The 14294-nt window shown below is 35.9% G+C and overlaps 1 protein-coding gene across 7 annotated transcripts in view; it reads right to left on the bottom strand.

Annotated features, from left to right (window-relative positions):
- FKTN (fukutin) overlaps positions 1–14294 on the bottom strand; it is a 99690-nt gene that overhangs the window by 65131 nt on the left and 20265 nt on the right. For all 7 annotated transcript variants that reach the window (XM_059925231.1, XM_059925230.1, XM_059925228.1 and 4 more), the window contains 2 exons: positions 10005–10064; positions 6000–6203 (listed from right to left, as the gene is read on the bottom strand). In XM_059925231.1, coding sequence (XP_059781214.1) covers positions 6000–6203; positions 10005–10064 — 264 coding nt within the window. The remainder of the gene's footprint in view (positions 1–5999; positions 6204–10004; positions 10065–14294) is intronic.

The raw sequence follows: 14294 nt of genomic DNA, 5'->3' as shown, positions 1-14294 counted from the left end.
CTCCTCAGAATGAAAAACAGTGAAACTGCAAAGTTAGAGGTATTCCAAATAAAGAAGTAAGCAAATTTTTGACATGTTTGGTTGAGATCTTTTTTTTTTTTTTTTTTGACTACCGTCTAACCTTTGCTTTGTAACCATTTAGACAGGATGAAAATATAAGTTTGAATTTTTGGATACACCTAAGAAGCACTCCACTCGAGTATCAAACAAGTCCTATGCACTTACAAACTATCAAGAATAGTGCTACAGACAAGGAATACTACCCTCATGTATACCTTATGTGGCAGATACTGAAAATTCATCACCGAATCCCTTCCTACCTGCCTGCCTACACTGATGAAAATGCTAAATACCCGTTTTTTTAGCCTCCTTCACAGCACGGAGACATATGAATATAGTTCTAGACAGTGAGCTATAAGCAGTTTACCAGAAGCTCCTGAGAAAAATTTTCCTTCAAAAGATAGATAGTGACAATCCTGCAGCCTGTGGAACAAAAACCACATTCACAGAAAGATAGACAAGATGAAAAGGCAGAGGGCTATGCACCCGATGAAGGAACAAGATAAAACTCCAGAAAAACAACTAAATGAAGTGGAGACAGGCAACCTTCCAGAAAAAGAATTCAGAATAATGATAGTGAAGATGATCCAGGACCTCGGAAAAAGAATGGAGGCAAAGATCAAGAAGATGCAAGAAATGTTTAACAAAGACCTAGAAGAATTAAAGAACAAACAAACAGAGATGAACAATACAATAACTGAAATGAAAACTACACTAGAAGGAATCAATAGCAGAATAACTGAGGCAGAAGAACGGATAAGTGACCTGGAAGACAGAATGGTGGAATTCACTGCTGCAGAACAGAATAAAGAAGACAGCCTAAGAGACCTCTGGGACAACATTAAATGCAACAACATTCGCATTATAGGGGTGCCAGAAGGAGAAGAGAGCGAGAAAGGACCAGAGAAAATATTTGAAGAGATTATAGTCGAAAACTTCCCTAACATGGTAAAGGAAATAGCCACCCAAGTCCAGGAAGCACAGAGAGTCCCATACAGGATAAAACCAAGGAGAAACACGCCGAGACACATAAGTAATCAAATTGGCAAAAATTAAAGACAAAGAAAAATTATTAAAAGCAGCAAGGGAAAAACGACAAACAACATACAAGGGAACTCCCATAAGGTTAACAGTTGATTTCTCAGCAGAAACTCTACAAGCCAGAAGGGAGTGGCATGATATACTTAAAGTGATGAAAGGGAAGAACCTACAACCAAGATTACTCTACCCGGCAAGGATCTCATTCAGATTCAATGGAGAAATCAAAAGCTTTACAGACAAGAAAAAGCTTAGAGAATTCAGCACCACCAAACCAGCTCTACAACAAATGCTAAAGGAACTTCTCTAAGTGGGAAATACAAGAGAAGAAAAGGACCTACAGAAACAAACCCAAAACGATTAAGAAAATGGTAATAGGAACATACATATCGATAACTACCCTAAACATGAATGGATTAAATGCTCCAACCAAAAGACACAGGCTTGCTGAATGGATACAAAAATAAGACCCATATATATGCTGTCTACAAGAGACCCACTTCAGACCTAGGGACACATTCACATTGAAAGTGAGGGGATGGAAAAAGATATTCCATGCAAATGGAAATCAAAAGAAAGCTGGAGTAGCAATACTCTTATCAGATAAAATAGACTTTAAAATAAAGAATGTTACAAGAGACAAGGAAGGACACTACATAATGACCAGGGGATCAATCCAAGAAGAAGATATAACAATTATAAATATATATGCACCCAACATAGAAGCACCTCAATACATAAGGCAACTGCTAACAGCTATACACGAGGAAATCGACAGTAACACAATAATAGTGGGGAACTTTAACACCTCACTTACACCAATGGACAGATCATCCAAAATGAAAATAAATAAGGAAACAGAAGCTTTAAATAACACAACAGACCAGATAGATTTAATTGATATTTATAGGACATTCCATCCAAAAACAGCAGATTACACTTTCTTCTCAAGTGCGCAAGGAATATTCTCCAGGATAGATCACATCTTGGGTCACAAATCAAGCCTCAGTAAATTTAACTGAAATCATATCAAGCATCTTTTCTGACCACAACGCTATGAGATTAGAAATGAATTACATGGAAAAAAACATAAAAAACACAAACACATGGAGGTTAAACAATGCGTTACTAAATAACCAAGAGATCACTGAAGAAATCAAAGAGGAAATCAAAAAATACCTAGAGACAAATGACAATGAAAACACGATAATCCAAAACCTATGGGATGTAGCAAAAGCAGTTCTAAGAGGGAAGTTTATAGCTATACAAGCCTACCTCAAGAAACAAGAAAAATCTCAAATAAACAATTTAACCTTACACCTAAAGGAACTAGAGAAAGAAGAACAAACAAAACCCAAAGTTAGCAGAAGGAAAGAAATCATAAAGAGCAGAGCAGAAATAAATGAAATAGAAACAAAGAAAACAATACCAAAGACCAATAAAACTAAAAGCTGGTTCTTTGAGAAGATAAACAAAATTCATAAACTATTAGCCAAACTCATCAAGAAAAAGAGGGAGAGGACTCAAATCAATAAAATTAGAAATGAAAAAGGAGAAGTAACAACTGACACTGCAGAAATACAAAGCATCCTAAGAGAATACTACAAGCAACTCTATGCCAATAAAATGGACAACCTGGAGGAAATGGACAAATTCTTAGAAATGCACAACCTGCCGAGACTGAACCAGGAAGAAATAGAAAATATGAACAGACCAATCACAAGCACTGAAATTGAAACTGTGATTAAATATCTTCCAACAAACAAAAGCCCAGGACCAGATGGCTTCACAGGTGAATTCTATCAAACATTTAGAGAAGACCTAACACCTATACCTTCTCAAACTCTTCCAAAATATTGCAGAGGGAGGAACACTCCCCAACTCATTCTATGAGGCCACCATCACCCTGATACCAAAACCAGACAAAGATGTCACAAAAAAGAAAACTACAGGCCAATATCACTGATGAACATAGATGCAAAAATCCTCAACAAAATACTAGCAAACAGAATCCAACAACACAATAAAAGGATCATACACCATGATCAAGTGGGGTTTATTCCAGGAACGCAAGGATTCTTCAATATATGCAAATCAATCAACGTGATACATCATATTAACAAACTGAAGGAGAAAAACCATATGATCATCTCAATAGATGCAGAGAAAGCTTTCGACAAAATTCAACACCCATTTATGATAAAAGCCCTGCAGAAAGTAGGCATAGAGGGAACTTTCCTCAACATAATAAAGGCCATATATGACAAACCCACAGCCAACATTGTCCTCAATGGTGAAAAACTGAAACCATTTCCACTAAGATCAGGAACAAGACAAGGTTGCCCACTCTCATCACTATTATTCAACATAGTTTTGGAAGTGTTAGCCACAGCAATCAGAGAAGAAAAAGAAATAAAAGGAATCCAAATTGGAAAAGAAGAAGTAAAGCTGTCACTGTTTGCAGATGACATGATATTATACATAGAGAATCCTAAAGATGTTTCCAGAAAACTACTAGAGCTAATCAATGAATTTGGTAAAGTAGCAGGATACAAAATTAATGCACAGAAATCTCTTGCATTCCTATACACTAATGATGAAAAATCTGAAAGAGAAATTAAGGAAACACTCCCATTTACCATTGCAACAAGAAGAATAATATACCGAGGAATACACCTACCTAGGGAGATAAAAGACCTGTATGCAGAAAACTATAAGACACTGATGAAAGAAATTAAAGATGATACCAACAGATGGAGAGATATACCATGTTCTTGGATTGGAAGAATCAATATTGTGAAAATGCCTATACGACCCAAAGCAACCTACAGATTCAATGCAATCCTTATCAAATTACCAATGGCATTTTTTACGGAACTAAACCAAAAAAATCTTAAAATTTGTATGGAGACACAAAAGACCCCGAATAGCCAAAGCAGTCTTGAGGGAAAAAAACGGAGCTGGAAGAATCAGACTTCCTGACTTCAGACTATACTATAAATCTACAGTCATCAAGACGATATGGTACTGGCACAAAAACAGAAACATAGATCAGTGGAACAAGATAGAAAGCCCAGAGATAAACTCACGCACCTATGGTCAACTAATCTATGACAAAGGCGGCAAGGATATACAATGCAGAAAAGACAGTCTCTTCAATAAGTGGTGCTGGGAAAACTGGACAGCTACATGTAAAAGAATGAAATTAGAACACTCCCTAACACCATACACAAAAATAAACTCAAAATGGATTAGAGACCTAAATGTAAGACCAGACACTATAAAACTCTTAGAGAAAAACATAGGCAGAACACCCCATGACATAAATCACAGCAAGATCTTTTTTGACCCAGCTCCTAGAGTAATGGAAATAAAAACAAAAATAAACAAATGGGACCTAATGAAACTTAAAAGCTTTTGCACAGCAAAGGAAACCATAAACAAGATGAAAAGACAACCCTCAGAATGGGGGACAATATTCACAAACGAATCAACGGAGAAAGGATTAAACTCCAAAATATATAAACAGCTCATGCAGCTCAATATTAAAAAAACAAACAACCCAATCCAAAAATGGGCAGAAGACCTAAATAGACATTTCTCCAAAGAAGACATACAGATGGCCAAGAAGCACATGAAAAGCTACTCAACATCACTAATTATTAGAGAAATGCAAATCAAAACTACAATGAGATATCACCTCACACCAGTTAGAATGGCCATCATCAGAAAATCTACAAACAAGAAATGCTGGAGAGGGTGTGGAGAAAAGGGAACCCTCTTGCACTGTTGGTGAGAATGTAAATTGATACAGCCACTATGGAGAACAATATGGAGGGTCCTTAAAAAACTAAAAATAGAATTACCATATGATCCAGCAATCCCACTACTGGGCATATACCCTGAGAAAACCATAATTCAAAAAGACACATGTACCCCAATGTTCCTTGCAGCACTATTTACAATAGCCAGGTCATGGAAGCAACCTAAATGCCCATCGACAGATGAATGGATAAAGAAGATGTGGTACATATATACCATGGAATATTACTCTGCCATAAAAAGGAACGAAACTGAGTCTATTGTAGAGACGTGGATAGATCTAGAGACTGTCATACAGAGTGAAGTAAGTCCGAAAGAGAAAAGCAAATATCGTGTATTAACACATATATGTGGAACCTAGAAAAACAGTACAGAAGAACCAGTTTGCAGGGCAGAAATTGAGACACAGATGTAGAGAACAAATGTATGGACACCAAGTGGGGAATGCAGCGGGGTGGTGTGGGTGGTGGTGTGATGAATTGGGTGATTGGGATTGACACGTATACACTGATATGTATAAAATTGATGACTAATAAGAAATTTTAAAAAAAATGATTAGACATCCAAATTTTGGACAAAGTTTGGATGAGACACAACTGGCCTATTCATGTATATAACTTGACATAAAAGATGGCTCTTCATGCAATGGCTGAAAAAAGTCAGTTTTTAAAAAGGTACAAAAAAATGGTACTCTCATCTTTTTGTGGTGATAATAAACACCAGTATTAGTAATTAAAAAAAAAATAGACAGTGTCACTATGATACCCTGGCGCTACAACAGCTACCTTGTGAGGATGAGAGAAATGCAGAAAGAATTTCAGTGATGCACATGCTGACTTCAGTGGACAGCTCCACTAATACCAACAGCCACCAACATTTTAACCTCTTGTTATATCAGAAAAATAAGTCCCCTATTTGCTTAAGCCACGATTGTGTTTTGTTACTTATTGCTGAAAGTATTCCTGATACAATTTATAAAAGTCTTTATGAAAATTTTAAAATATTTTACAGTTTAAATTGGTTTAATCCCATACTGTTTTGTAAAAGACACTCCATTATCTGAAAGCAAATCATCTTACCTCATTCTTCCATAGGTGATACTGTAGTGCAAATGCAGTAAAGTCTCTTGGAACACAGAAAAACTTGCATTCTGAAGCGGAGCCATGAGAAGCATTCTTGACTTGTTCAAAGTTTTTATTAATCAATTCCAGAATCAAAGGATCAATAAGGAACACAGGTACATTTTGACTGGATGTTAGCATAATAAATTTTTTAACTGTGCGCTGTTTGAGAGGAAAAGAATCCCCTTAATTCTTCTAAACCAATACAATAATCTATCTTATTAAATTTTTATTCATTAATTTTATAAGGATATCTAGACTGCTTACTCAGTAGATTGCATGCTTATTATTTTGCTAAAAAAAACCCCCACAAATAAATAATACATTGTTCCTGTTCTCAAGAAGTACAGAGTCTACTGAGGAAGAAGAACAAATATTTACAACACAATGTAAAATATGCTGTAGTAAAAATATATGCAACATATTATAAAGTACAGAACAATAGATACTAATTAACTGTACATCAAAAGGATAACAAAATCTTCATAGAGGAAGTAGTATCTGAAATGAGAACTTTGGGCTTACAAATTATTCCCTTGGTAGTAGCTAAATCTTTTCAAGCAAAAGTGGGACAGGAAATACCAGCCTTTTCAGTTTTTAAAAATCAGTCATGTCAACCTTTCTGAAACCAAAAATCAGTTGTATGTGCCACTTTCCTTCGTATTTGAAATACTGCTAAATAATCTTGCCAGTCAAAAGACAAACTAAAATACATCGCCTGCCTGACCATTCCTATCTACAGTTTGATTTTCTAATAATACTGTAATACTTAAAAACATAATTCTGTTGAGCAGTAAGCAGAACACCCTACTGAAAAAATAAATTTCAAAATTAGAATTGAAACAACAATCACACTTAGGAGTAAATAATACCTAAGAGTAGTCAAGATAAATAGAATAACTGTAATACATTACTGCTTAAAAGCCTACTTTAGTGAAAGCAATAATGATTTCAAAGGGACGTATGCCATCAGAAAAAGATGTTTCAGGGAATTAAGGATAAATTCTTATTTACAAAATCTGAGGAAACTTATAAAAACATATACAAGATAAATAAATAGATTAGAGTATCAAGAATTATAAAAATTTTAAAAATGAGATAAACGCAGGAATCAGTCTCTTATCCTTTGTTTTTACTGTAGAGTATTATGCAAATACCAAGAATATAATAATCTCTATTCTAGAGGAGTTTATCATCTCTTAGTGGGAAAGCCAACTAAGTAAAAAGTTAGAATAAACAATTATGCCCCAAAATTCAATAACAGATGAAATGGACAAATTTCTTTAAAAACATGATTAAGAAAACTACCACACGATGAAACAGGAAATCTGACTTGCCCTATAACTATTAACAAAACTGAATTTGTTATGTATTAAAAAAAAAAAACCTGACATCAAAACAACAACAAGAAAAAACTCTATAGACTCAGATGGTTCACTGGTGAATTCTATCAAAGCTTTAAGAAGAAATAATACCAGTGCACAAAAACTCTTTCAGAAAACTGAGCAGGAGGACATCCTTCCTAACTCATTTTATGAGGCCAGTGTAATCCTAATAGCAAAACCTGACAAAGATATTACAAAAAAAGAAAATTATACACCACCATCCCTCATGGACACAGATGCAATAATACTTAACAAGATACTAAAAAATCAATTCCTGTAGTTTTTTAAAAAAGGACCAAAAAAAAAGGAAATATCATGACCAAGTAGGGTTTATGCCAGGAATGAAAGGCAGCATTTGAAAATCAATCAATAAAATTCACCATATCAACAGAATAAAGGGGAAATACTCTATGATAATTTCAACACAAAAAAGTATTTGACAAAATTCAATATCTATTTATGATTAAAACCTCTTAGCAAATCAGGAATACAACACTTGTTGAATTTGATAAAGATTATGAACAAAAAAGTCTATTACTGAATTGTAGTTCTTCATTTATCCTTGATATCAATCTTTCATCACATATATGTTTTGCAAATATTTTATAATCTGTGGCATTAGCTATTCATTTTCTTAATGGTGGCTTTTGATGAGCAGAAGTTTTAAATTTTGAGAGTCTAATTTATCAAAATTTTTTTCTTTCATGGCTATTACTTTCTGTGGAATAAAAGAGGAAGAAAGGGTTTTGGAAGAAAGATGATGAGATGACAGATACTAGTACATATAAGGTGCTTAATAAATGTTTGTTGAATGAATCTCTTTCAGCTTGGTGTTTGTTGAATGAATCTCTTTCAGCTTGATGAACACACAGCTTCATTATGATTATTAATATAAATATAGATTAGGGCAGGGTCAAGGAGAGATTCTACAACTCACCTTCTAAATATGCCTTCCAGGTTGTTATCAATGCAATCATCAAGGTTCCCAGGACATAGATGTCCAATTGACTCTAAATCCAATTAATTCTTAATCAACATGACTATTATCATCTGACCTTCAGTAATTCATTTTGTTTACAAGAAAGAAAAACGTCTTGTTGAAAAAAGGATACAATGAGACTATAACAGTCCATTCTTCTACAAGGGCTTGGCAGGACATGTTCTTAGTGAAAGGCTAGTTCCTAATAATCATCTTATTTTCTCTTCTAAGCCCCTCAACTTATCTGTTTAATAACTCATTCTAGGATTTTATCAGGGTTCAGTATCACATCTACTGATCACACTTCACTTTTTTGTTCCTTCTAAAATATTAGAACAAAAGTATTTTAGTACTACTTCTCCCTTCCCTATGACTTTGCAAATATTATATGGAGTGATTTTCAGAACCCTGCAATGTAATTAACAAAGAGAACTCACTGAATGTAGTAAGCTGCTCCGTAATTTTTTGCTCATTTATCTTGGAAGTCAACCTTTTAAAAAAAAAATCTGTTATTTTCTCCCACCTCAAGGGTCATTCCCTGAATTAAAAAGATAGGGCTTCCCTTTCCCCTCAGACTACCCTAAGTTCACAAAGCAAAACTGCTACTTTTAATAAATTAAAAGTTTACATTGATACTTCTAGACCTGATAGTTGAGGAGCCTGATATAGGATATCCCAGACTTTACTTTTTAAACAATACTTCAAATCCAATTGGTATCAGCACTGATCTAAAATTATCACTACTTTATAGCTGCTTGGTGATTTGAAAACTCACTTCTAATCTAAAGCCTCTCATGTCTCTGGTTAAAGAGAAGCCAAAGATTGAAGTGAATCCACAAGAAATAACTAGTCATATCCAATATGTATGCTAACAGGATAAATGTAATTTTTTAGCATTGTTTTTCATTCTAAATTTGATTAGAAAAAAGTAAGAAAATATATTTTATAAATTTTATAAATGTACAGGCTGTGAAACAGTGATTTATTGAACATATTGCTAGTTTTCCTTATCTTAGAAAGAAAGCATGGGATTCCCTGGTGGCCCAGTGGTTAGGACTCTGTGCTTCCACTGCCGGGGGGCTTGGGTTCGATACCTGGTTGGGGAACTAAGATCCCACAAGCCCTGCGGCACAGCCAAAAAAATAGAAAACATGTTGAATAGATTTTTACTCCTAAACTCCTATTTACTAGGTAAATTTACTAGGTAAATAGGTACTCCTATTTACCTTCATTCTTGGTTCAATTCTGATTCACATATTTATTCACTTGGGGAAGCACCACAGCTCAGTGAATGAGGATTTTGGAGGCAAGCAGTTAGAATCTGGACTCAGCCACTTATTAGCCAACCACCTTAATCTTTCTAAGTGAATTGAGCATAAACATATGTACTGACTTCTTAAAGTTTGCATAAGGACTAAATGAGATACTGCATGTAAAGCACTTGGCACAGGGTCTGCCTCTTCCTTTCTATCACCTACTACCTGTTTTCACAAAGCTAGCTATTATCACTGTCATCATTCAACAAATACTTATTAAGTATATAAATGAATGAACTAAATGAACACGGCAATTGAGGAATTTCTTGATTATCATACATACCCACTGTGTGCCATCAAATCCAATTCGGCTTCCTTTGGATTTTGATAAACCAGCTCCATTCTAGGAAGATTAAAAAAAAAAAAAATTGTAGTAAATTCAAAGCCCAGCATGCAACGTTACATTTAGGGTAGGTACGAGAGTCAACCTATATAAGTGGTTCATAATCATTAAAAAGCATTATCTAAATACCTATTTTCATACAGTCATGAGCTAAGAATTCTACAATTACATAATACAACTACCCAAGATGAAAAACACTGACAGATTGCTATAATTTAATTAAGTGCCATCACTTAATTAAATAAATATGGTCAACATCTCTGAACCAATTAATTTCCATCAATGAATAGTAAACTCTTTGCTATCTCTTTAGTGTTTATCCATTTAGCTCCATATCCCTAACTTCAGCTTACCTCCACACACTGAGTTAGTGTTTGCAGACCTTGGCAAAGTGATAAGAAAGTATAATAATAATTATTGAGCAGCTCCTAAGTGTACTTCCACATATGAATTATGTATTCTCATCTATCTCGCATAACTATCCTGCAAAGTAGGCATTATTATTTCTGTTCCACAGAGAGCTCCAATGCCCACACTTTTCATAACATACATCATACTTGCAAATGTTGAGTTATTTTTTAAAGAATATTTTTTAAAACATTCAGGTCTAGAGAATCAGAAGGAAAAAAGCATTATCAGTTTTTCATCTGTTAATCATCAAAACACTTTGAAAGTCACAGGAGAAAGAATGTCTGATGGTCTAGAGACAAAAGGAAGAATGTTTCAAGCTCAAAGAAGTTTCTTATGCCTTGAATGTGTTCTTTATCTGTTAGATGGAAGGATTTTGAAAAGCAGTAAGAATATCCTCACCCTGAAAATGAAGTGTGTTCCAAGTTCCTAAACAGGAGACTCATTTCCCCATTAAACTGTAAACTCAAGGGCAGGGACCAAATCCAATCCACCTTTGTATCACCAGTATCTAGCATAGTGCTTGACAACTAGTAAAGTGCTTAATAACAGTTTGCTAATTGGAGGGAAGGAAGGAAAAAAGATACACTGAGTGATTAAGGTAGAACCAGAACTGGTCTCTCCTCACAAGCTCTGCAACTTAAACAATAACATTTTAACACCAAGGAATATTTCTCTAGGATTCAGCAAGTGCAGTCCTGGTTATATGTCCAAAGAAAATGAAAACACTTATTCGAAAAGATACATACATCCCAATGTTCATAGCAGCATTACTTACAATAACCAAGATTTGGAAGCAGCCTAGGTGCCCATCAACAGATGAATGGAAAAAGATGATGTGGCACATACACATACACACACACACACACACACACACACATACACACACACACACTGGAATACTACTCAGCCATAAAAAGGAAATCCTGCCATTTGCAATATGGATGAACCTAGAGGGTATTATGCTTAGTGAAATAAGTCAGACAGAGAAAGTCAAATACTATATGATATCATTTATATGTGGAATCTAAAAAATAATGAATGAATATGACAAAACATAAACAGACTCATAAAGAACAAACTAGTGGTTAGCAGTGGGGAGAGGGAAGTGGGGAGGGGCAAGATATGGGTAGAGGATTAAGAAGCACAAACTACTATGTATAAAATAAATGAGTTATGAAGATATATTGTACAGCACAGGAAAATATTGCCAATATTTTATAACAACTTTAAATGGAGTATAATCTACAAAAATATTGAATCACTATGTTGTACACCTGAAACAAATATAATACTGTAAATCAACTATATTTGAATAATAAATTAATTTTTTAAAAAGAAAATATACCAAGGATATTTATAAAACAACATCAGAGGCAGCTTTGCGATCCTCATCCTTGAAAAAAGATTGCAAATTCTATAATATAGCCACTTGTTGCTCACCATAGCCCTACATTAGTAGATAAGACTAAATTTCTGAGTTGTTTAATTTGTTTTCTCTGTTGGATCACTCCCATCAGTATACAAATATGATATTATTTCTCCTATCTTAAATAATTAAAACAAAAAACCCGTCTTGACTTCTCTTTTCCCAACTAACAATTTTCTGTCCCCCTTTACAGCAAAACTCTTAATGGGTAATCTGTTCTCACTCCCTCCAATTTCTCTCCTGTCATGTACTCACTTGAGCTTAAGTTCACTCTGCCAGGTATTCATCAAGTTCACCAGTAACCTCCATATTGCTAAATCCAATGGTCAACTATGAGTTCTTATCTTATTTGATCTATCAAGAATTATTTATCACCTCTGCCTCACCTAAACACTTCATTCGGGCTTCCCTGGTGGCGCAGTGGTTGAGAGTCTGCCTGCCAATGCAGGGGACACGGGTTCGAGCCCTGGTCTGGGAAGATCCCACATGCCGCAGAGCAACTAGGCCCGTGAGCCACAATTACTGAACCTGCGTGTCTGGAGCCTGTGCTCCACAACAAGAGAGGCCGCGATAATGAGAGGCCTGCGCACCGCGATGAAGAGTGGTCCCCACTTGCCACAACTAGAGAAAGCCCTCGCACAGAAATGAAGACCCAACACAGCCATACATAAATTAAATTAAAAAAAAAATAAATAAATAATTTAAAAAAAAAACCCCTCTTTAAAAAAAAAAAAAAAACACTTCATTCGCTTGGCTCTCAGGATCCCCATACTTCTGCTTTCCTGCTATTTCTCTCCAGCTACTTCTTGGTCCCATTTGCTACTTCTTCTCAGCTCCCTGACATGTTGGAGGGTCCCAAAGCTCAGACCATGAGATTTTTCTCCTTCTCTTTTTACTCTATGTTTACTTCCTTGGTAACTCATCCACTCATAGCTTTAAATACAATCTATATGCTTACAACCCCCAGTTTATATTCCCAACCACGTCAGTCCTTTGTACTCCAGACTTATATATTCAAATGTCTATTCACCTTCTTCATTTGGATGTCAGATAGGCATCTCAAACTTAGTATGTACAAAAAAACTCCTGATCTTCACCATTCCTCAAACTTGCTTCCTCTAGTCTTTCCCATCTCGTTAAACAGCAACTTCTCCCTTCCAATTACCTAGGTCAAAAATACTAGCGTTGGGGCTTCCCTGGTGGCGCAGTGGTTAAGAATCCACCTGCCAATGCAGAGGACACGGGTTTGATCCCTGGCCCGGGAAAATCCCACAGGCCGCGGAGCAACTAAGCCCGTGCTCCACAACTACTGAGCCTGAGCTCTAGAGCCCACGAGCCACAACTACTGAGCCCGTGTGCCACAACTACTGAAGCCCGCGTGCTTAGAGCCCGTGCTCTGCAACAAGAGAAGCCACAACAATGAGAAGCCTGCGCACCGCAAAGAAGAGTAGCCCCTGCTCACCACAACTAGAGAAAGCCCGTGCACAGTAACAAAGACCCAATGCAGCCACACACACACAAAAAAACCTAGCGTTATCCCTGACTCTTGTCTGTCTTTCATACCCCACATTTAGCCCATCAACAAATCCTGATAACTCTGCTTTCCATTTCTCACAAACTCCACCACTAGCTCCTGTGTCCAAGCCATCATCATCTCATGTAAATTACTAGAAAACCTTCTAACTGGTCTGTTTCAGCCCTTGCCCCTACAATCTGTTCTCAACAGAGCATCCGCACTACTTCTTTTTATTAAAAAATGTCAGATCGTGTCACATTTCATCTCAAAACCTTCCTAGAGTCCCCAATCTCATTCAGAATAAAAGCCAAAGCCTTTATAATGGCTTACAAGGCCATAAAAAATATAGAACTCTCTGACCTTACCTACTATTCTCCTCTCTCACTCCTCTACAGCCACAGTGATCTCTCTGCTGTTTTCAAAACTGCCAGGCAAGTTCCTGCCTCAGGACCTTTGTGCTTCCTTTGGTCTCTACTTAGTGTACTCCTCTTCTAAACATACACATAGCTCATTCTCTTTACACAGGCTGTTTCCTCTATTTGTAATGGCCCTCCCATCCTTCTTTACGTGGAGAACTCCTACTCATCCTATAAGACCAACCCAAAATATTATTTTATCCATGAAATATTTAATCATAACCTTCCCAAACAGGTTATTCAGCAGTTCCTCATTCCCTGAAAACTTTGCACTTATCTAAGCTCAAAGAGTCAAGGATAGGGACATAAGAGGATCCAGTTTTATAGAGCTTGAAGATTATACAATTTTGTTGGTCCTTTTTCAGAAAAAAAAAATGCAAAAAATTATCTATTGCAAACTTTACAAAAATACAGAGTTTTGTAACATATTCCTAAGGCTCCTCCAAGAGCCTTGGAAGTGA

This window comes from Balaenoptera ricei, chromosome 6 (genome assembly GCF_028023285.1).
Source record: "Balaenoptera ricei isolate mBalRic1 chromosome 6, mBalRic1.hap2, whole genome shotgun sequence".
Lineage (NCBI taxonomy): Eukaryota > Metazoa > Chordata > Mammalia > Artiodactyla > Balaenopteridae > Balaenoptera > Balaenoptera ricei.
Note: the sequence above shows the minus strand (reverse complement) of the source record. Positions and strands in the feature narration are given on the sequence as shown.